The sequence below is a fragment of the Drosophila mojavensis genome, unplaced genomic scaffold (assembly GCF_018153725.1).
Source record: "Drosophila mojavensis isolate 15081-1352.22 unplaced genomic scaffold, ASM1815372v1 contig_74, whole genome shotgun sequence".
Taxonomy (NCBI): Eukaryota; Metazoa; Arthropoda; class Insecta; order Diptera; family Drosophilidae; genus Drosophila; species Drosophila mojavensis.
Window position 1 is genome coordinate 9,308,674 of NW_025318899.1, and position 23,584 is coordinate 9,332,257.

Here is a 23,584-nt window from a genome sequence, read left to right on the forward strand (position 1 = left end):
AATCAAAATACCGAATAATCACATGTAAATTATTGTCCGAAAGTAGCCCGATCTGCGTCGACTATCCAAACCGTCCTATATACCATATATAGATCGATAGTTCGGTAGATCGATAGCTCGATAGCTAGGCGCGCTGCTGGCTGAATTGCCTTCCCCCGTTTTTGTTTTTACTTTTCTTAGACTACGACCGTAGTAGGTGGCTACGGCCGTAGCAGCGCCAGCTTTGGTGCTTGCTGCTGCAGGTGGTGCTCCCGTATGGCGATCAGCGACAGCGACCGGAATGCCGAGATCGGTGATGCGCCCGATCCATTGGCCACCGCCGGCGGCAATGTGGTGTACGGATCGGGGGATGCGGACGCGGACACGGATGCGGATGCTGATACGGATGCGGATGCAGATACGGATACGGAAGCTGATGCTGAATCTGGCTGCGTTGGGTGTCATGGCTTGCCGCTCAGGCTGGTGACATTCACACCAGGCGAGATCTTGCCCGAATTGGAGGACGACGACGACGAAGTCGAGTTGCTCGAGATGGGGCCAATCATGTGCTGTGCCGCCGAATGGGCACTGCTGGTGGGTATGTGCACCACATCGCAGCCCATAGACGAGGACGAGCTGGAGGCGGAGGGCGACGCACCTGGCGGCGGTGCCACCTGCGCTGCGCCCACATTGCTGCTGGTCGTCAGGCTGAGCGGCGCAAAGTGCTGTCCGGTGGCTGCGCCCGATACGGCCGCTTTCCACAGCAGCGGATTCATGCCGAGTCCGTTGTGCGCCGCCAAGCTGGCCCCGAAGTGCCGCTGGTGCTCGAGAAACTCCTGCGTGGGCGCGCTCAGGTGTGCGGCAGCTGCTGCCGCCGGGCCGTAGAAGCCGCGGTACAGATCCGGACGCACGTACGGCGCATAGTTGGGTATGCGAGCGGCCAGCGGGGAGAGTATCTTGCCAGGAGACGGATGCTGGTGCTGGCCCGCATGCCCGTAGAACGGTGGCTGGGATGGCGGCAGTTCGCCCGCGGGCGAGCTTTCCTTGCCTGAGCTGGACTCCTTGCCATCCTTGGCCATGTCGGCCAGCGACCAGATGCGCGGCTTGACGGCCAGACTGCCGCCAGTTGCCCCCACTGCCGTTTGCAGGGAGTTCTGCTGCGCCTGCTGGGCGTGCTGCTGCAGCAGCTGCTGCTGGTGGTGGTGGTAGGCGGCGATGTCTGGGGGCGAGCCTGTCGGGGGGCGGAAGTGGTGATGCAGGGCGGCGGGATGGAAGAGCGGATGGGTGCCTGGCCGGTCGTACAGGTCCGGCGATCCATTCGGCGAGCCAGGCCGCGACTCGGACCACTCGCTGTTGTTGCTCTCGCCGGGACGGTCAGTCATCATGTCGCCCAGTCGCCCCATGCGCTCCTTGTCGTCGTTTGAGCCCAGGCCCGAGTCCTTGGCATCTGCAAAGAGTTAAATGAAAGACAAATCAATATAAGGTAACTCGAAGTTTCAATGGACATGGGAATGCATATAGGTATGTAGCTATCGGATTGGGATCGGAGTTCTTGGCTTACCTAGCAAATCATTCTCCTCCGTGTTCTTGTCGTTGTCATCGTCGTCGTCGATGTTGGCATCGTCGTCATCGACTCGATTCCTGGGCTCCCAGGTCATTTTGTTCTCCTTTTTCAGTCTTCTTCTCGCATTCGCGAACCAGGTGGACACCTGGGTCAGCGTCATTTTTGTGATAATCGCCAGCATTATTTTCTCGCCCTTTGTGGGATAAGGATTCTTTTTGTGCTCGTTTAGCCAGGCCTTCAGCGTGGACGTCGTCTCGCGCGTGGCGTTCTTTCGCCTGGCCCCATTCAGGTCCATGCCATAGCTGCAATCAAGTTGAGAGAGAAAAGTCGAAAGGATTAGCAAATGCTTGTGGCACTCAATGTGGAGAGAGAGAGAGAGAGATTGAGAGCGAGATAGTGGTGGCAAAACTAATGAGTAAAAGGCGATTAGAATCGGCTGCGAGAGTGAGTAGACAAAGTCGAGTGACCTCATGCCCTGTAGGAGCTCTACACTGGTGGCTAAAATAGTGGCCGAGCAAGAGAATTACAGCTCAAGACATAAATCAGCTGACCAATGGCAGTTGAGCTGGTCAGCAGGATGGAGTAGTACACTAGTGGCAAAAATAGTTGGCAAGCAAGAGAATTGGAGTGAATGAATGAGCTCATTAAGCTAATAAGGGCTCAGCTGTTTTGTTCTTAAGAGCAGGTGAAATGGCATAGGGGACTCCCATAGGAGTAGTACACTAGTGGTAAATATAATTGCCCAGGGAATGTCAACAGAATAAGCAAATTGCCGTCGGCTGCTTGAGTTGCTAAAAATGTACAATCTAAGAGATTAGCTAGTGCTGCTGCTGCTGATTGATACACTGGTGTCCTAAATAATAGGTGGAGCATTAATCCCTAACTAAAGAACTGCTCAAAGGCCGTCGGCAGTTCAAGCCCCACACAGTGGACCAAAATATTAGCCCTAGGTCGGCTAATCGAATAGACCCGGAGCTGATTTAAAATGCAGCTTGCAATGCTGCGTGCGGCTTTCAGAGAGGAGCATCGTCGCGTCGTTGGGGGCCAGACCATTCGCAGCACTTGTGCGGAACATTTGTTTATAATAAACACATTTGCCAGCCCATTGTCCATTGTCCAATGACCGTTGGCCGTCGGCCGCTGGCCGCTGGCCGGCAGTCTGTGCCCGAGCTACATTTATGTACACATGTGCAGCTTTGCGGTCTGTGCAACACATTTCGGGGCTGACCATGGTAATTGCATGGGGCATCAGTGTGAGCGCGCGCCTATGCCTGTGCGAGTGTGAGTACAGCAACTGTCCTTTATCGTTTTTTGTGGCCAGTTAACATGGACATATGCATGAGTGTGTGCAACTGCATCCATAGACAGCAGCCGCAGCAGCAGCAGCAGCAACAGCAGCAACAGCGGCAACAGCGGCGGCGGCAGCGGCGTCGGCAGCGGAACAACAGATATGCGTACATATGTAGCTGTCCCATTTGTAGTTTCCAGCCAGCTGCACAACTGGTGGACGGACTTGGATACTGATGCCATTTCGCGGCAGTTGCCTCTACCTCTGGCGAGGCACTCTCGCAGTCTCTGCTGCTGTCGCTGTGTGCGTTGAATTAATTAATTTAAATTTGAAAACGAAGTGTCGCCGAGTGCAAAACACCTGCGCCGACAGCCACTCTCTGCCTTTGATCACTTGACAGTTGAATAAATTTTTTTAATTTTCCTATCAACGTCCGGCGGGCCATACACACAAATATACACAAATATACATATATACATATTTGTATATATATATCGATGCTGGCTGCCGATTGTCAAACAATAAAGCAACAAATCGGGGCTGTGTTCACGCCCACTTTTGAATCGAACAAGGTGGGGCTACATTTCTTTGAAGCTAACCCACTGAATGGGGAATCGCATTCGCCAGTGGGTCGACTGCTTGGCACGTCACAGTGAAATAACTCAAAATTGATTTATTGTGAATATGATTCGATAGACAACAACAACAACAGCAGCAACTGCAGCAACAACAACAACAGCGGCAGCAACTGCAACGACATGACTCAACTTTCAAATTTTTGTTATGGGTGTCAATTACGAGTGGAAACAATGAAGAGAGTACGACGCAGCCAGCACTCTACCTGGCGAAACGTGACGTGACGGGATGTTGTCAATGGTCGAATCGAACAACTCTGTTTCGGAAATTTATGTGAATGCCGCGCTGCCGTTGCCTCTACCGCCGCCTCTACCGCTGCTGCTGCTGGCGATGCGATGCGTTGTCCGACGGAAGCGGCTCTCCACTTCGCCCATCGCTCATCAATTACAAGCAAATAAATTGTTGTTAATGATAGAAAATCAAATACTTAAGTATGTTTATTTTATTTGTGTTGCTGCTGCTGCTGCTGCGTGCCAATGCGATTGGCTTTTACTTTTTACGCCGTATTTGGGCTGCATTTTGAATGCAGCTGCACGCAACTGTGGCACAACTTTCGACAGACACTGTTCTGGCCAGCCAGCCGGCCGGCCGACCAACTCCTGCCAGCACTGGCTTGTGGCCAGGGCCGCGCCCTAGTTGAGCATTTGCCTCTTTTCATGTGCTGGTCACGTCTCCGGGCTGTGATGTGTTGGCGTTGATCGCCTGTCGGACCACCGTTCGAGTTCTCGCCAAGCCGAGTCTCTTTCTTATTTCTTACTACACACATATATAGATGTATATATATTCTTTTCTACTAGCAAATCGGTTCGCTCAATGTCAAGTGTTTGGTATTCAAGCGCTGCGCTTACCTATTAAAGGGATAACCGGCAAAGGCTGCGTCATACGGATGATACATCGATGGATATGGCCAGGGTGCTCCGCCGGCCACTAGATTCTCCTTCAGATCGATGCCAGCCTGCAATGGAAATAGTGAAATATTGTTAGTCGAACACTTAAAAGACTCAAAGATTCAATATAATAAATAACCTATATACGATTATCATGTCTGAGTTTTTGCGGTAGAATTTGAACTGTTTGACCACTTGCCGAGACCTTGAACCGAAATTATTAAAAATCATGTTAAACAAATCATTAGTACATATTTTACGCTTTCAGCTTGAGTTTTTAAGAGGTATACCTTATCAACGGCACGAAGTCCGAACGATGGGAGAGAATGGTATTTTTGTGGAATTTATATGCAGTGAAGTCATATAGGAAATATTATCGATAAATAAATGCAATTCATATATTTTGAATTTAGTCAATGGTCTATAGTCTACAGTCTTTAGCCTTTAGTCTTCCAGAATCCCATTATTTCAACTCATATTTTATGCAAGCCTGCCCATCGTACATATTCAGTGATAACTGATAATGCCAGAGCAGTCAGCAGACCATGAGGACAAGACGTGACCAAAAGGCGTTCGCATCCGCGTCCACGTCTGCACAGCTCTATTCGCTATATATTTATGTGTGTATGTGTGCATAATTATAGACAGATACTTTGGATTCACAGCTACAGCTACAGCTACAGCTATTTAATTTGATAATGAGATGCGAATACATGAGCGCTGTACATAATACGAGCGTGCGAGTAAATGAAACATACATATGTCAGCCTATAGAAATCTCTGTGCCACGCCGCGTAATTAAAATCACAAAAGCCAAAGCACATGTGTGTGTGTGTGTAAATTGTTGATTAAGTGTAACATGACAATTACTTATATACACATTTAGTAATTTAGTCTTGTCTAAATTCACTGCGACAGATGTCGATGTCAGCTGTTTGTCGTGTACCAAGTGATAACAGGCTAAAGATTGCACCACACACACACACACACACACATATATAGACAGAAAAGGTAGCCAAAAGGGGAGAGCAAAGGGAAACGTAGATTGAGAGAGCGAGAGAGAGGGAGAGAGGAAGGGGGATAAGTGGCAACTGAAGTGAAGAGCAGCTGCTGCAATGATAACAGAAAGCTGACTACGATAAAAAAGAGAGAAAACGATGAACGTAAGCCAAAGGTGTGACAGCATTTAGCATTTAGCATTTATTACGGGGTATATTAAGCGCAGCTGGTAGGAGATGACTAGAGAGAAAGATGATTGATCAATAATCAATTCAATAAAAATTTGAGTATTTTGAGGTTGGTATACATTAGTGGAAAAGTGTTAAAATATGTAACGTGTATAAGAGCATATAAAGGTGCATCTGTGATTGATTGATTGAACATGATTGATGTACGAAATGTAGCTGTGAATGAGAGCTATATTTTATATAACGCAACTAAAAAGATTCACTTATAGAGGCAAACGATGGAAGCTGATGTAAGCAAAATGATTGATGTGAATGATTGACTTAGATATTGGGTAGCATCGGTGGTAAGATAAGAAATACAAATACAAGCAACTCGGTAGAGGTAAAATTTCATAAGAATGAAGATGTTCAAGCTTAGCTATTGATTGAGCATGATGTAAACGCAAAAGTGTTATTAAATTAAAAATACGTGTAAATTAGTAATGCAAATTTGAATGAAGTAGAACTTATAAGTAATAATGGTTGGCGAATGGAATTCAGAACTTTTTGAAGTTGATGTAAGTCACTCATTGAAGAAATAATTCCCTAAGACAGTTTTATATTCATGATCCTCATAGAGCTAATCAAACTCCCAATGATTGATGCCATGACTGCTCATAAATTCCGACTAGGTGTACAATTTATGGCCGTTGGCTTTTAGAGGGTATCTGTGCAGAGGCAGCGAAAGGTCATCAATGCTTGAACATGATGTAAACTCTGGGATTGATACACATCTCGGTACATGGCAACGCACGGGAAGCCCATTGTAGCTGCGCCATGTGCCATGTGCCAGGGCAGGGAGTTCCGTTCGCATGTGAAATATGCGAATTGCATGCGACATTGAGGCGGCTGACAACAGTTGTTGCAGTTGCAGTTGCATTTGCAGTTGTTGTTGTTGTAGTTGTATTTGTTGTTATCTTGGTCTGGTCTGGAAAGCTGGGCCGTCCCTTTGGCCCTTTGGCGAGACGACAGCAAATCGGAAATATTTGTGTGTCGCCAATATGAGAATGTTTAGCCGTTTGTTTTGCCGTTTAGCCTGACTATCAAAGGCAATCGGAACGGCTAGCTGGCAACGGTAGAGGCAAAGGTTCGTCGAAGGTTCGCATGCCCAGCATGTGGTGAGTTTTTGAGTCGAAGCAGCGATAGAGACTGATAACCGGCGACAGAGTCAAAGACGAAGAGACAACAGACGGCGGACGGCGGACGGCAGACGGAAGACAGAAGACTGAGATCGGCTGTGGTTGCTGTGTCTACTGACAGGTCTACGGCCGGGAAGAGCGCTCGTAACGTGCAGTTCGCAGAAGTCATTTAGCAAAACGTTTTACAACCTTTTGGCCAACTCTGACAATATTAAATTACAGCTCTCGACATCCACAAATACACAAGTCGGCGTGCGGAAGGTCGAAAGTTGCCGTCGAGCGATCAATTACCAGTTGGACTGCTGCAGTTGGATACCGATGGCGATTCCGCATCCGCGTCCAATTCTGATTCTGATTCGGATTCCCGATTCCCGATTCCTCAATGAATCGCAAGGGTCGCTCCGCTGAACCGGTTTACATTTTTACAACTTTTACAATAATCGCATTCGGCTATCAAACGTGCAACGTGCAACATGTTCAGCAACAGCAGCCGCAAATAACCAAAAAGTATCTCTTCCTCTCACTCTATCTGTGTGTGTGTACGTGTGTGTGTGTGTCTGTGTGTGGAGTGCGTGCTGCATATGGACATGGACATGGACATGCGAGTGAAGCGCATTCGGTGCAACATCCCATAAATTGTTGCGTTTGCTACTACTTACATAGGAGCACGGCAACCGTTCGTTCGTTCGCTCCAGCTCCAGCTCCACCTCCAGGTGCACCTCCAGCTCCACCTTCGCTACCGGCTAACAGCTCGCCCAGATTTTTGCGTGCGATGCAAAATATGAACAACATGAACAGTCGACATGTGTGTGCAACTACGTTTTGCGTTTATTATTGCTGGTAGTGCAACAAGCGCAACATTACATTGCCGCAGCGGCATCCATTACTGCGCCACAGCATTTAGACCAGAACACGGTGCGCGCCGAGCCGTTCGTAACTGATATATACATTTAGGTAGCTACTCACTCGCCAACGTTACCAGGAAGTTATTCCTCATTATTGAATTATGTTCGAAATGCGAGTTATCAATTTCCCTACTATCATTCCTCATTTTCAATTTTTGTAGAACTAATAATATTATAATTTATTTGTGCGAATTTTTCAGCAGTAAAAATTTGCAGTTGAAGATTTCAGTTTAATCTGAAGTTTAATAAAATTTATATTTATTTATTATTTTTTTTTAATTCCTTCCTTTTATGAAACATTTTGATTGTAAAGTTTATATTAAAGACTTTCATTAAAATATTCTGCTGCTAAAATAAAGTATTTTATACAGGAATTAAATATACAAGTCTTTACATAAATTTGATTTAATTTTAGCAATTTCATATGTTTATTGCAAAGCTCATGATAATTTTATTTAACTTGCAATTAAGTAAGCTTTAGTTTTTGTACTGAATGAATTTGCTCTTTAATTAAATCAAGTAATCAGAGTTAAGATATTTATAAATGTATTCAAGGTTTCACTTATTTAATGGAATAAGTATTTATTCTGCAATCTAATTTTGTTTGTTTTACTTTGCTTCATATCTAACTAATTTATCCTGCAGATAAACGAATTTTAATTTCTTTCTCCAATTTTTAATGAATTCCTTAATTAAGTTAAATATTCCGAATATTTGTATATTTATTCAAATTATCACTTATTCATTGCAAAGCTCATGACAAATATATTTTAGCCTGCTGTCAAGTGAATGTTAACTTTATCGACTGCAAGCCCATGAATGATGTAAGCAAAGCTTGAATGTTGGCCAATTAGAGCTATTTAATTTGGCGACTCTACAGCTCAAAGCCCATTGCAGTACTTAACAGGCGGAGGCAAAAGCGCATTCGCAAGCAACTTTAAATTAAAAAGTTGCTTACAAATTGTTACTGTACTTTGAGGTATCAATACCATTGTACGGCCAACACGTTGGCGGCATTGGCAACGCATCGGTTCACGCATTGGCGGGTGCGATTTCGCGGGTAAATTAATTAATTCATAAAACTCAATAAAAAAGCAAACTCGAAAATGAAAATGAGAATGAAAAAAGAAGAAAAAGAAGGAGAAGTAGAAAAAAAACAGGGTATTCAGCTGATTTTCATTGTTAAGGCGCTGTCTGCGCTTCACGCCAGCCTCAATGGATGTCCCACGAACATTACGCGAGATCGACAATTGGGCGACACGTCGACGGCACTGGAGGTGGCTCCACGTAGCTCCCAGTTTGGGGCATGGCCATGGGCAGGGGCATGGGATATGGGTGCAGTGCTGTGGTTTGCCTGTGGTCTGTCGCCTGATGCGCCGCGATGCGAATGATGCGCGTAATGACGGGTCGAGTTAATTAATTGCTGCTTCGATTTAAAAATAAACGCACGTTTACGCAGCGCATTCCTGTCTGTACTCATTGGAACGAGCCGCTTCCGAAGAATGAATGGAATCAGCAACAGCATCTGAATCAGCAGCAGAAGCAGATGAATCTACATCTGTAGCTGTGCCTGTATCAGATTTAAGATTGACGACAGCGAGGACTTTGACTTTGACTTTGAATGAAATAGAATTTGTGGCAGCAGTCCCTCAGGAGCTGCCTGCCTCCTGCAGTTGACAGTTATTGCGCCTGGCGCTTATAAAGTTGTTCCACTGTGAATGTGGCATGGCGCCTGAGGCTGTTGTTGTTATGTGAAAGTTGTTGTTGCTTGTCGTTTGCTGTTGTTGTTGTTGTCGTTGCCATGACTGCTAATTTGTTGTTTGTTGTAGGCAGCCATTCAAAAAACATTCTCGTAGACACCCTCGCTACGCCCTCTACTCTCCCCTCTCCCCCTCTCTCTCTCTCTCTGGATGTATATAAAAGTGCAAAATTTACTGTTAACGTACATTTTCAACTTTGCCAAAAAGCCAAACAACAACGGCAGCAACACAAAAACTTTCCACAACACTTACAGCAACAACAATGCGAACGAACGTGCACAGTTTGAGGGCAAATGTATTTAGTACTTGGTCCTGCTACTCCTGCCGCTCAACGCACCCGTCACCTTGCCATTAAGGACAGCAACCACCCTCGGAGCAGCACATACAACACGAAGCCAACGTCGACACTTCGACATTTTCTAAAGTTGACAAATCAGTGCATGTACGCTTCTCCTCGGCTCTGGCCTGCGCCTCCTCCGGCTCGGTGGTTGTTTCCTGTCGAGTGGGCTGTGAGCTGTGGGCTGGTGGGGCGGTGGTGCGTGGGTGGTTGGCATTGGTGCGATTTGTAGTTGCTTTTTGGTTACATTTGGCAGGCAAGTTGCCAGCGGCAAAAGTTTTTGTAGAGTAGCTCCCACAGGAACTCGGCTGAGGATATGGATGCGGCAGACACACACACACACAAACACACATGAGTGCGTATGTGTGTTGTGCCTGGAGTAAGATTATTGTCGAGTGCGAAATTTCATGCCTGCATTGTTGTTGTTGATGATGTTGTGGCACTTAGTGTTAGGATGAAAAAGTCAATATACTCCAGCTGCAGCAGCCCGGACTCTGGACTCTGGACTCTGGAGAGGACGAGCTGATATGCTGTAGTTGTTTTTTGGCTGGTCTCAAAACATCAAGTGCTTAGCTTGAGCACAATGCAGGACTTGCCCAGGACTCGCCCAGGACTCTGTCTAATTGGGCAACAAAGTCGAGTGCAAATGCGTGCGGCAGTTGCAACATATGCGACAACGTCAATGTCAAATGACAGAAACAAAAAAATACAAAACAGAGTAGAAGAAGAGCCTTAAGGATAAACGAAACTGAGAGATTAACTGACGGCCCGGCCTGCGACTGCGGCTAGGTCGGGGGCGGATCACAGGCGGACAGGCTGTCAGTTGCGTGTTGACAAATTTATTAATAAGGTACGAAATGCGGCAGTCGACGCCCTCAACGGACACGGGCAGGGGCAGGGGCAGAGGCACGGCCTGGCCTATTTGTTGGCGGCTCTTCAAATGTACTTTTGCCATTTGAAATGACAGCGCGTTGTTGCACCATCCCAGCGAAAGGCAGTTGGAGGAAACTCTGGTGGCAGAGCCACATCCACATCCACATCCACATCCACCTTCAGTCATCATCCACCATCCACCATTTAGCATGCGTCGCGCCCGAAGACAACGAAATATATGCCCGTGCTGCGGCAAAATGACAGCCGCTTGACAGCTCGTGTCAAAGTAATGAATCCACCGCACAACGCCCGACACTTTTACAACTCCTGTGCCCCGGCACAGTATGTCTCAATGTCTCTGTGTGTGTGTGTGTGTGTGTGTGGATGCTAAGAGAAATAGCTCCAGTTTAGCGCCGCTTGCCGCTCGAGCCAAAAGAATATGCCGCATTGACTAATTACGATCGCCCGGATGATTTATGCAGCTGTGCGACGGAAAATTCGAAACCGTTTGCCTTTTAAACGCCTCAATCAATATGGGAACACATATATGCTCTTACTGATACTTCATCCAGTCAAATGTATATACACATACATACATATGTTTATATATATCTTTTCATTTGAATTTGCTGCGTCAGCGTCAGCAGCAGGCGTAGGCGCCTTTTCGGATAACCACATTGAGTGCGACAGTTGTTGATCGCCGATCGATAAATTTCAAATGCGACGAGCTTTTATGTGTTTGTTGCTCTCTCTCTCTCTCTCTCCCCCTCTCTCTGTCCTTCTCTCTTTCTTCTGCCTGTCATCATTTGCTCAGATTTTTGTTATTTAGTTTTTAGTAAGTCGCTGCTTTATAACAATGCCAAACAAAAGCCAAAATTTATGCTAAACCGCAGCTACTGGCGGCAGGTCGAGTTTTTTGTTCGCTTTTTGTTCGTCAGTCTCTAAGCTTCTTCAAATGCAAATCAATATACTTATGCACACACACACACACACACACACGCACACATGCACAAATGAACGTAAACTTCACTAAGTAGCATGTCGATCGATTTTTTCACACACACTCACACACACACACAGCAACAGCCGCATATCGTAAGTCATGAATGTCGTCTCGTAGTTTTTAGCTCATTTGACATAACTACAAACAGCATTCAAAACTGGTTCAACACTAAATCAGTTACTTTTGCGATTTATTTCTATATATGCATATTAACATATTTTTGTTTTATATATTATATTTTGTCTTGTTTTATTCTTTGTTTAATTTAAGGAATCATGTTCACATTGCATATGGATATGCGTATATGTCTCACATATTAATTTATAACTGATTAGTCTTAAATTTTGTTATTTTTATTGTTTATATTCCATTCAAATTATAGCACATAATTTAGACAAAAAGTTGATAATTTGATAAAGCCATTCTGTGCGCCATTAAAACGCAAAACAAATGTCAAGCAGAGGCAAATACTTGAAGAGATATTTACGATATGCCGGATACATCACAGATGGATTAGAATGGGACGACTATTAGGTAGCAATATTTTGTAGCTTGAGTGGCCTAAGAAGGAGGAAGAATCAATGTAGGATTTGACTATCTATATAAATTAGCACAGAGTCTTGCGGAAATCAACTTATCTAAGAGTGAAACTTAGGAGATTGTTGAGACTAGAATAGAATAGGTATAGAATATATATATATGTCGATTTCACGTACAACTTGTTCAGGCAGTGAGGCAGATATGATATTTGGAGCTAGTATAAGAGCATTTCGGAAAGTCTTATTTATGATTGAAGGACTTGAACTAATCTCCATCTCAGTTCCATATCAAATATTCATATAGTAATATTCCATTTCCATTTTAAAGTCAATTCAGGAAATTCCATGCAGAAAGATTCTCATTCTAATATTTGTATTCCAACTTAAGCTATTAATAATATGATTTATATAGAAGCAGCAGCACTTTATCTTCATATGACACCAAATTTTGGGTATTATAATATTAAAGTGCAGCTCGGTCAGCGACTAATTGATTGTCTTCGAGTCCATGTGTCAACTATGAGGCTAATGGCCAGAGAGTTCGACATTCTTTGGAATTCAAGTGAATTGTGCAAGCCACACACACAAGATCCGGTCAGCGTCACCGTGGGAGATCTGACCCGTAGCCCCTGTCCCTACCCCTACCCCTACTCCTCGCTGACCCTCGGCACGGCATGTGGTCCGGAAAGTCAAACCAAATAGAATTGTTTGCAAACAAAAGCAAATTACACGCTGCTATTAGAAATAATTCGGCGAACAATGGACACGCCGTGAAGCGCCGGACATGCTGTAACAGGGACGAGAACGAGAGAAGGAGAACCGTCCAATGTCCAATGTCCACTGTCCGCTCGCCGATGGCCCGATGGACCCATTGTAAGACCCAACACACTGACAGCCGCAGTCGCTGTCGCAGTCGCCGTCGCAGTCGCAGCAGGCAGATCATAAAGCGAGCTCTCTGTCTCATAATAATGCGACTTGAAATATCACCCCGACGGAGAGCCAGGCCGAGCCTTGGGCAGGTCCTAAAAGGTCAGAGGCATGCCACAGGCATAGGCGGCAGCTGGCACAAGTCATAGGTCTAGGGTCCATTCGAGCTGAGCTTCAAGCTCCAAGCTCTTGACAAATCTGTGCCTAGAAAGCAAAAGCAACAGCAACAGCGAGACCCAGAGCAAGAGCAAGAGGAAGAGAAAAACTTTGTTGCCAGAGTACCTAACACATGTTCGGAAGCCTGGGCCCATGGAGCTTGTGTGCGTGCCATGGGCACACGATCAAATGACGAATGGGGGTGGGGAGGAGCAGGCAGAGCTGGGGCATGACGACAACGACGACGACGACGACGACGGTGGTCTCTGCTCGGACGTTGGACAAATTCACAAATTTATTGCACCATTGTTAAGACGCATGACTTATGAACAGACCGTTTAGCCTGGCCCTGGCCCGGTCTGGGCTGGGCTGGAGTTTGCATGCTTGGAGCTTGACTTACCGGATTAGCGTAGAATGGTGGCTGATCGGCGGCGATGCCCGACAGGTAGGCAGACATGCCCTCGGGATAGACGCCGAGCGGCACGCCGCCGGGTCCGGCGACCAGTCCGCCGGCTGCGGCCAGGCGCTGATAGTTTAGCATGTCGTATTGGCAGGAGCATATGGTCTGTCCGCTGACGGGATCCGTGTAGATGGTGCGGCCGGTATCACAGCAGCGGTTCGGATTCGGGTTGCCCGATCCGGGCGCTGGCGGCACGCCCGGTGGCGGACCGACGCCCACAGCTGGCAGCGTGGAGGGGCCGGCGCCGGCGCTGCTGCTGCCGGCCGAGGCGGAGCCGTACGGCGTTACGGCTGATGCGCATGGCGAGCCGGAGCGTGCGCCCGGCGGCACTGTGGAGGTGACCATGCCGGGACCCGGTACGGTCAATGGCAAAGGCAAACCAGTGGGCAGGCCGGCGGCAGCGGCGGCTACGGCGGCGGTCAACGACGGTCCCGGACCGTGGCCTGAGCCGGAGCCAGAGCCGGAGCCGGTGGCGGTTGTGGGATTCGCTAGCGCTGGCAGAGGAGTCAACGTTGCTGTCGCTGTGGGCTGCGTATGCGGCGTCTGTGCGGCGTTCGAAGAGGGCGTGGTAGGCGATGAAGCAGCTAGGCGAGTTGAAACGGCATTCTGTAAAGAGCACAGTGAGAAGAAGAAGAGAGGCCAAATGAGTTACAAGACACAACAACTACTGTACTAGAATAGACAGTAGATTCGTTCTACTCTCTGTCTACTGTACCTCAGGTACGGCAGGCAAAACTTAATTAAAATCGTTGCCCCCCCTTATCAATATCAATGCGATAAGCGCGCGCGTCTCTTGTGTACACACACACACACGCACACATACACATAGATGCACACACTCGCACTCACACATATGGAGACCCTCGAGCTAAAGCCTGTAGAGTACCCCTAATAGCCATCTTCGATTGCGTCCTAGGTGATCATCAAAGTGGGGCCGCCATTAACAACAAATCATGTTTTCGATTGACAACATTGATTTAAATTACACAGCCAACTGCAACGACAACTGCAACAGCAACAGCAACAACAGCAACAGCAACAACTCTGTGTGTGTTTGTGTTTGTCTGTCCAATAACTGGGAACGGGCTTTGTGCATCTCTTGGTCCGTGCCCATGTTTTTTCTCCTTTTTTTTTTGTGTGCACATAAGCCTATCGCGCACTTTTGTCAACACTTTTAGTCAAGCAACAACTGCAGCAATAACAGCAACAAGAACAACAACACACATTCGCACACATGCGGCATGCAGACAACAAACAAGTTTTGAGTTTTATTTATTATCGTCTCTTTGGCTGCTTTCGTAAACTTTTCTCGATTTTGGTTTTCTTCTTGTTGTTGTCGGTTGTTGCTTGTTGTTTGTTGTTGTTGCTTGTCGGTTGTCGGTTGTCTTGCCCGTTTTTTTTTCCTTTTCTTTTACAAATGATCCAAGGCTCAAGATTGGATTTTTATCGCCGGCCAAACAGTGAGTGATACCACAAACTAGGCAGAGATAGCCAGATAGACGGATGCACTGCCTCCTCCTCCTACTCCACTCCACGCCACTTTATCCCCCGCTCCATTCTATCTCTCTCTCTGTCTCTGTCTGTCTGTCTCTGCTGTTGCTGCTGCTAAATGACAACTCAAGTGGCCATACGCGATTAAAAATTAATTCTCTGACCCATATGAAGTCCGCTTCAAGTTGGGTTATCAGTTGGCGCCTTTGAATCAGCCGCCGCGCTGCGATGTTTATCCGTGCCTGGTTGGTTGGTCGGCCATGTCTTCTACTTGAATGTACGAATATAGCGACATAAGTATGCATGTACGCACACACACACACACACACACACAACTCTGTCACTGAGTGTGTGCGAGTTTCTAGTGTAGCATCCAAAATGGAAGCGGCGAGCACTTTTCGAATATTGGAATAAACAAAGCAAAACAAAACTTAAGTCTTATACCAAAGTGTTAAATATCAACACACACACACACATACTCTCCCTCTCTCTCTCTCACACTCTTACTCTGTTTGTGTGTAGTTATGTGTGACAGAGGAATTTTTATCTAAACAGCGATTTGCATTTTTTTGCTGCGACTTCAATTCGGATTTTTTCGTTTTCGGTTTCGGTTTCGAATTCGGATTTGGTTTCGGTTTCAATTTTCTTTGTTGTTCTACAAGTTGCATTTCATATTATTTGTTGTTTCTGTTGCTGTTGTTCGGTTGTTCTGTTGTTATTGTTTTGTTTATCGCAAGCATTTTATGGGCTCTTTTCATAGCGCTTGTTCTCGTTACTTATTTGTAATTAATGTGCCAATGTGTGTGTGCACACGACTGTGCGTGTGTGTGTGTCTCTGTGTGTGTGTGTGTTGGCGCTGAAGTGTCAAGTAGAAGTTGAATTGATTACATTTGAGCAAAAGAGGCAACATTTACTTGCCATATTTGTCACTCTTATATAGATCGTATTACCAGACATGCACACATGCACACGTACACACACACACTCACGTATAAGAAATGTGCATTTTTATTATAAGCATTCAAGTATAAGAGCAAAACAGTTAAAGCAGCCGCAAAGTATTTGTCGCTTTGCCTGTATTAAGTTTGCAGTTATGTAGTATATAACCCCTCTCCCCCTCTCTCTCACTCTATCTGTGCTTTTGTCCATCTCCCTCCCCCCGCCCAATTGGCATCATGTATGTACAAGAGGCAAAACACAGCAAATACGAGTGTTCGAATGTGGCATCCAAATGTATGGCTGACATTTGGGGATTTCGAGTGGATTTGGCAGACATCGATTTGAAATTTTCTTTTGTTGCGGATTTATTTTTAACAAAATGCTTGCACATTGCGATCCCATCTTCTTCTTCTTCCTCTGCTGCTGCTGCTGTCGCTCTTCCTCTTCTTCTTGTTTTCTATACGATCTGCCTCTGTCAAGTCCAATTGCTGCAACTAACAACATGTTCAACATGTTGCAAATTGATTTGGCCAACAAATTCTATATAAACGGGTATATAGTATGTATATATTTGCTATAGAGCAAAGTTTTAGCAAGGAAGAAGGAGAGAGGGAGAGGTAGGGCAGAATTTAAAAGGAAGACAGACTGATTGGTTGACCAAGTTATGTAAGTCCTCTTTATCTATCTAAAGAAAATATCTTTCTACAAAAAATATATATTCCATCTTATGCATTTATTATATTTTATATTGTTTAAATATCTATAATATATATAACATTCTTTTAATAATCTGCCAGCGAAGTAATTTCATTTTTCCATTTGTTTCCTATTTGTTTTCCTGACAAATTCCATCTCAAATCTTACGAATTTCGTAGAAATTCCATCTCTAATCTTATATAATGCAGCTATACATAATTACTATAAAGCAATTGTAAGTCTTTTCGCGCTGATCTTTATTTCTGTTGAATACAACTCTCTGATCCACATGCAATAACAGTTTTATAAACTTCCTTGAAGAAGCTCTCTGCTTATTGTTTCCAAGAATCTCTAATCTTAAAAAATACAAGTCTTCGTTCACAATATTAATAGATAATTGCTTATGCCAAATTTCATCGAATGTCTATAGATCTTGATCTTGGCGCTTGTCGGCCTTTTTTATATGCAACTAATTGCCGGATATTAAATAAATAAACATTAAATCAAGATTGTAATCTTAATTAAAACATTTCCTGTTCGATATCAATATTGTAGAATATTCTTATTGTTAATCTTGATTCTACGCAGGCATAATCATTTAAGCCCCATAAAATACCACTCGATTATAAGTTAAATAAATTCTCATTAAGATCAGGTACAGATTTTCTAATAGTTTCTATATATTACTGATTATATTTTTAGCATCGATAGATAGAGGATTGAGCTTTACGTACCATTACTAAACAGACACCGGTTTCATTACTGTGCACTGTCATTTAATTTCGGTTTGCTTTCCAAGTTTGAACTAAAATTTATTTATGTATTTTTGAAAAAAACGCACGGCACGAATCGAACGGAAGCAAACGCAATTCGAACACACAATTTTCCAATTCGTTCGAATTGGGAAACGATTTTTGCTTCATTAACTAAAAACTTCTTGCGTTAGTTGTCTCCAAAATCTTGTGTTTGCAATTTCTTTAATCAACTTTGATCAATTTCGTAATTATTTTGTATCCATGTAGCACTCTTTTTGTATGTGTATGTGTGTGTGTGTGGAGGCGTGTGTGTGTGGGTGTGAAACACTTGTATTGAAAAAACTTGCGCGAATTTGTTTTACACTTTTTTGTTGGTGCGCATTGCCGACGGTTAAACGATTGAACGGTTGAGCAATCCCAGAGTCGGGAACAGTTTGCGATTTGATGGGACTTGAACTGCGAACTACGTGGCTCGAGAATCTTAGCGCCTGCTGCTGCTTGTTTATGCTTATGCCAGGTTACAGTCACCGCCGCCGCCGTAGACGAGGATAGGCGAAGACGAAGACGGAGACGAAGCTGGAGTCGTAGTCGGAGTCGGACTTGCAGTCACAGTTGGAGCTGGAGTCGGAGTCGGAGTTGGAGTCAGAGACGATGGCGATGGCGATGGCGTTGGCGTTGGCGAAGGCGAATCCAAAGGCAAAGAGGCGAAAGCAGCGAGCCAATGCAATGCGAAAGTACCGTACGGGCACACTGAATACGGTATCGAATCGAGCGAGGCGAGCGGCACGACAGGCACTAGCGCTGCGGGCACTACGGGCACTGGCACTGGCACTGACAGAGGCGCTGGCACTGCTGGCACTGACACACAGAGGCAGAGGCACAGGCACGAACGGAACGAACGGAACGAGCTGACGAACGAACGATACGAACAATCTGCGTAACAGCCAAAAGTAGACTAACATGAGTTTCTTGAGCAAGTACAAAGTGTACGACAAATGGGAATTACACGACAACCGACAATCGAAAAACAGCGAAAACAGCAACAACAACGACAACAACAGCACTGGCAGCAGTGCCAGCAGTGGCAGCAGAGGCAGCGAGCAGCAGCTACAAGCAGCAGAGCAACACACAGATAAGCCTCGACTCGTACACAGATACGCCGCCTGCGGCTGTGTGTGTGCGAGAGAGCGAAGCGCAGCGGTTGGCAAAACTCGTTTCTCCCCTAATTGTGTGCGCTTGTGTGCGTGTGCTGCTCTCTCGCGAGCTGTCGGTGTGCGTGCGTGTGTGTGCGAGCGTGTGTGTGAGTGAGCTACAGCAAAAGCAGAAAAAGTATCAACGCTAACGACAACAACAGCAAGAGGAACAGCAACAAAAACAACTGCGACAGCGACCGTAACAACGGCAATAATGATTATCATTAAAAGTGGGCTGGCTGTTTGTCACGCGGCCATGGGTGCGAGCGAGACGGGCTGCTGAACTGGCTGCTGAACAACAGCGAGAACCGGTTGCGTCACGGCAACAGCAACTGACTGCTGCGGCTGCAGCGATAGCAAACGACAAACGGCAAACGGCCAGCAGCAACATCTACAACAACAAGGCGAGCATACAAAAAGTATCTGCTGCTGCTGCTGCTTCTGCTGCTGCTGCGACCATAAATAAAGTATCTGCATTAAGGTGGTGCGCGCGAGCGAGATAGCATGCCAGAGTGCCCACGAATCGCATTCGCTCAGCATGTTGTTGCTAGCTGGCTGCTGCCTGTTGGCTGTTGGCTGTTGTCGGCATCGTGTGGACGCGCCGAGTGCGGCAGTGGCCGTTGCCGTTGCCGTAGCCGTAGCTGCCGCGTGTTAAGTGCGAGCGAGGCAGCAGAACATGAAAAAATTAACTAACAACTAGAAAAATGGCTGTTATTGCGTGTTGTTGTAAATGCCGATGTATGTATTTGTACGCACTGTTGTTGCCTTTGTCGTTATTGTTGTTGCTGCTGCTGCTGCTGCAGCTACTACTTGCTGCTTCTGCTACTTCTGCTGCTGCTGCTGGTGGTGCTGCCAACTGGGGGCTTGGAACTGGATGTCGGTACGTGTGTACAAGTATTTGTTGCCATAAACAACACGAGGCGAACCGCTCGCCGTAATGGAAATAAGAAAAACTTGATGAACATGAACAAAACTCGTGAAAGGGGTGGGCCAACGTTTCAGTTACTGCTACATCTACAACTACAGCTACAGCTTTAGCTCAGTAAGTTTTTATCATCCTCTGCTGCTGCTGCCGCTGACCATGCTGGCTGGGCTGGCTGACTGGCTGACTGGCTGTTGCTGGATTGGCGGCATCTTCCGCGCTGCTGGCGCCGACTGTGCCACCGATACCGATGCCGACACCGACACCGACACCGCGACTGCCACTGCCACTGCCACAGCCACAGCCACTGGCACAGCCATAGCCACAGTCGCTGGCACCGCAGCTGCTATTGCATGCGCGCTTACATTTTATTACGGAGATATTTGTTTTTTGTTTTGCCTCCCTCTTTCTGGGCTGGGCGGGGGTTGGGTTTCTTTAACTTTTTCTAATTAATTGAAACGCCACTCGTGAGGAGTGACGACGACGACGACGGCGACGCCGACGGCTGGCCGCGACAAGCGAGACGAGCGAGACGGCTGAGACGAGCGCGTGCGAGTGAGATGGCTGGTGCGAACGGGATGGCGCTTGGGGAGCGAGTGAGAGCGCGCTGTCGAATCGTTTTTGTAGCTACATTTAAGCACACACACCTAGACACACACACACACACACATACAGAGAGATGTACGTACACATGTACGAATGTATCCAACATATGTATGCCATTTGAATGGGAAACGTTTGCCGCTGCAGCTAAATTTCATTTTAAGCTTTATATTGCCACCCGACATCGCGGCCCCCATACATACCCCGCCACGCCCCCATTGGCACTGGCACTGCTCGTGCATTTTCCACCCCTCGGAAAAGCGCTACTGCTGCTGCTGCTGCTGCTGCGTGGTGCGGGTGTCGCACACGCCGAAAACAAATTCCTACAGCATTTAAATGAAGTTACTTTGTTGTCGTCATGTAAGTGAGTTGGTTTTGCGACAGCCTCAGATACGTTTAAGTTACCGCCCCGCACCACCACGCCCCGCTCTGTATCTGCCAGCAACTCTTCTTCTTCTTCCACGCATCCTGTCAGTTTCTGCATCTCTATCTCTCTCTCCATTTCTCTGAGTGTGTGTGTGTGTGTGGCAGCTGCTGGCTGATGTAAACAAAAAAAAATCTAGTTGATGATAATGTTTCTTCTTCATTGAACAACAACAGCTCCTAAACACTTTGACCATATATTGTAGCTAAACATTTACGCATAAGCTTATAAGCGTTCAGGACTTTGAGATGGAATCTGGCTACGAAATTGACACCTGGAAAACAGGTATTTTACAGTTTTGTTGAAGAAATATATAATATTTTCATAAATTTCTTGTCATCCGATATGTTTTTGTCAAAAATATTTAAACTAACTTAAAATCAACATTTTAAAAAGGATTAAAGAAAATAATGATATACCATGGCATGATAATAATGATAATAATAATATTGATATATATTATGTAATAATGATCAAAGTATAATAATGAAAATTAAATCATAATAATAAAAATAATAATGATAGGCCAATAAGAATTTGTTATTTTTCTGTTGCAAAAATAAAACATAGTCTGAAAATTGCAATGGAAATAATGAAAATTTCTAAAGATATCGGCTGAGAGATTTTTGTGGTTTATAAAAAAACATTTTTGAGTTCCTAAAGCTTTCATCCGAGCGTCAGACATACGATAAATTTCCAGGCATTTAAGCTGGGAATTCAGAGCTGATCTGCAATTCCTTAAACTATTTGCGCTTAAGATAACTAAAGAGTTTTTTTTTTAAGTTACAAATATTTTGAGATCTCAGCTCTTATCTTTTGTTTTTCAATTTTTTTATTAAAATTTTTTTTTTTATATTTTATTGAGTAAAAAATGTCTTAAAATCCTAATCACATATTGATCATTCATTCCTATTAACATTTTATAGCAATAACATTTTAAAAGCTAAACTTTTATTATAAGCCGCCGTGGAGAATTTCTAAAATTTATTATCAACATAAGATTAATATAGAAAATAAATCAAAATGGTGATGTTCTGTTTTATGTGTGCATATACATAACTATACGTAGGCTCCTACATCTATTAAGTAAGGTATATTTACATACATCTATATTCCAATATTCAAATTTATTCATCTAGTAAATTTGATGAAGTATACCATATTCCCCTGGTGAAGATAAATTGCCTAAGTGACCCATTCATTGGAGCATGACTCTGATCGCAACTCGAATTTCATTGTCTTTTATAAATGGGATAGATTGATAGCTTAAGTCTATAAATAGTATGCGCAACTATTAGAGAACATCTAAGAGCACAAGAAATGACTTTTCTGATCTTCAGAAAAATTTCTAGGCTGTAGCACAGCGTGCCTAGAAATTCCATCAAGTTTTACATGAAGCTGTCATTTAAAAGTTGATCCGATATTATATAATTATATGAGAATTATGAATAGTTTAGTATAGTATAGTATTTAAGATAGGTATTTTAGATTATTATATTATATATATAAATAGTTCAGTACATACTTTAGATATCTTCCAAAAGATCTTCAGTTCCACTCTTCTTCCAGCGTTTCATCTTGTGTCACAGTCTGCTATATGAAAGTCATCTTATCTTATCGTAAGACCCTAGCTCCTACTCTCATTTAAGTAAGAAAATCAACAAAGTTGCATCCCTGACACAAGAGAATGCTAAATTATAAATAAAACGTCTGATTAAATGATCCTCGCATCAGTCTTGCCGTTGGCCGAGCTGAAATCTGCGGCAAGTCGAGCTGAGGCATATCCGTTGCCATATTTGCATACATCTCGCTCAGCCTCTGCCCATTTTTTTCGTATTTTGTTTTTTGACAGTAATTGGCCTGCGGGCAACAAATTCAGATCACGTTAAGTCATTGGCGAGGGCACAAAATGCCGTCGCGGTTGCCACAGAAGCTGCAGCTGTAGCTGGATATGTGGAGAGCTGGAGACGGCCGCAGCAACAGCCGCAGCTTCCACCACAGCGACATTTGCTGCGAGATGCTGGGTGCACTTGGGCTGCAGCCGGGGCGGGGGTGACAGTGGGAGGGACGGGCGCGGGCAGGCCACATCTCTTGAGCGCAGGAGGCGGGCGCTCAATGGCGCTATGGGAGCCGCAGAAAGAGAAAGCTTCGCTGCGAAAAAGCAATGCCTGAAGCTGGCGGCAGCAAAAGCAGGAGGGCTAGATTACTGCTGGCAGGGCAGCCGCCACCCGCGGCTCCACTGTGCCAGCAACAGCAACAGCGACAGCAACAGAGCTACAGATATAGATACTGTGGTAACATCAGTAACAGCGAATGTCGCTGTCGTTAGTCGCAGTCGCAGTCGCTGTCGCCGTCGTCGTTGCCGTCGCAGTCGCAGTCGCTGTCAGCGTCGCAGTCGCCAGTCGAAATCCAGAGGAACAACGTCAGTCTTTGTTTAACGATTTTTATATTTCGAACACGAGATACATTTGTATCTTTTGTATTTTTCTTGTTGCCACAACTGCAGCGTGCGTATCACTGTATGTATGTAGGTGTGTGTGTATGTATCTGTGACTCTGTTGCTGTTAGTTGCGCTCGTATTGGTGGCAGCTTATGCCTTCTGCCTTGCCTGAATTGTTATTGTTGTTCTTGTTCGTGTTCTGTCGTAGATATCAGCAGCAGCAGCAGAAGCAGAAGCAGCGGCAACAGCAGCGGAGGCAACAACGATTGCTGCTACCTCTTCCTTCGCTCCCCGCCTCCTCGCCCTCACCCGCTCTCCGCACTCCTCTCTCCTCTCGCTCATTGCGTATGTGCCGAGTGTGTTTGCACAAAGCCAATGATGATTGTGAGCTTCGGGCTCAATTTTCTTACCACTTTATACAGTGTATCTTTTGGAAACACAA

General features: G+C 45.3%; 1 protein-coding gene across 1 annotated transcript; it reads right to left on the reverse strand.

Annotated features, from left to right (window-relative positions):
* Positions 1–422: 422 nt before the first annotated feature.
* LOC6581935 (homeobox protein caupolican) lies at positions 423–17,662 on the reverse strand. Its single transcript, XM_002007612.4, has 5 exons — positions 17,540–17,662; positions 13,620–14,285; positions 4,316–4,422; positions 1,541–1,845; positions 423–1,426 (listed from the first exon to the last, which is right to left on the reverse strand). The coding sequence occupies exons 1-5, from the start codon at positions 17,579–17,581 to the stop codon at positions 441–443; spliced, it is 2,106 nt and encodes a 701-aa protein (XP_002007648.2). The 5' UTR covers positions 17,582–17,662; the 3' UTR covers positions 423–440.
* Between the last annotated feature and the right edge of the window lie 5,922 nt (positions 17,663–23,584).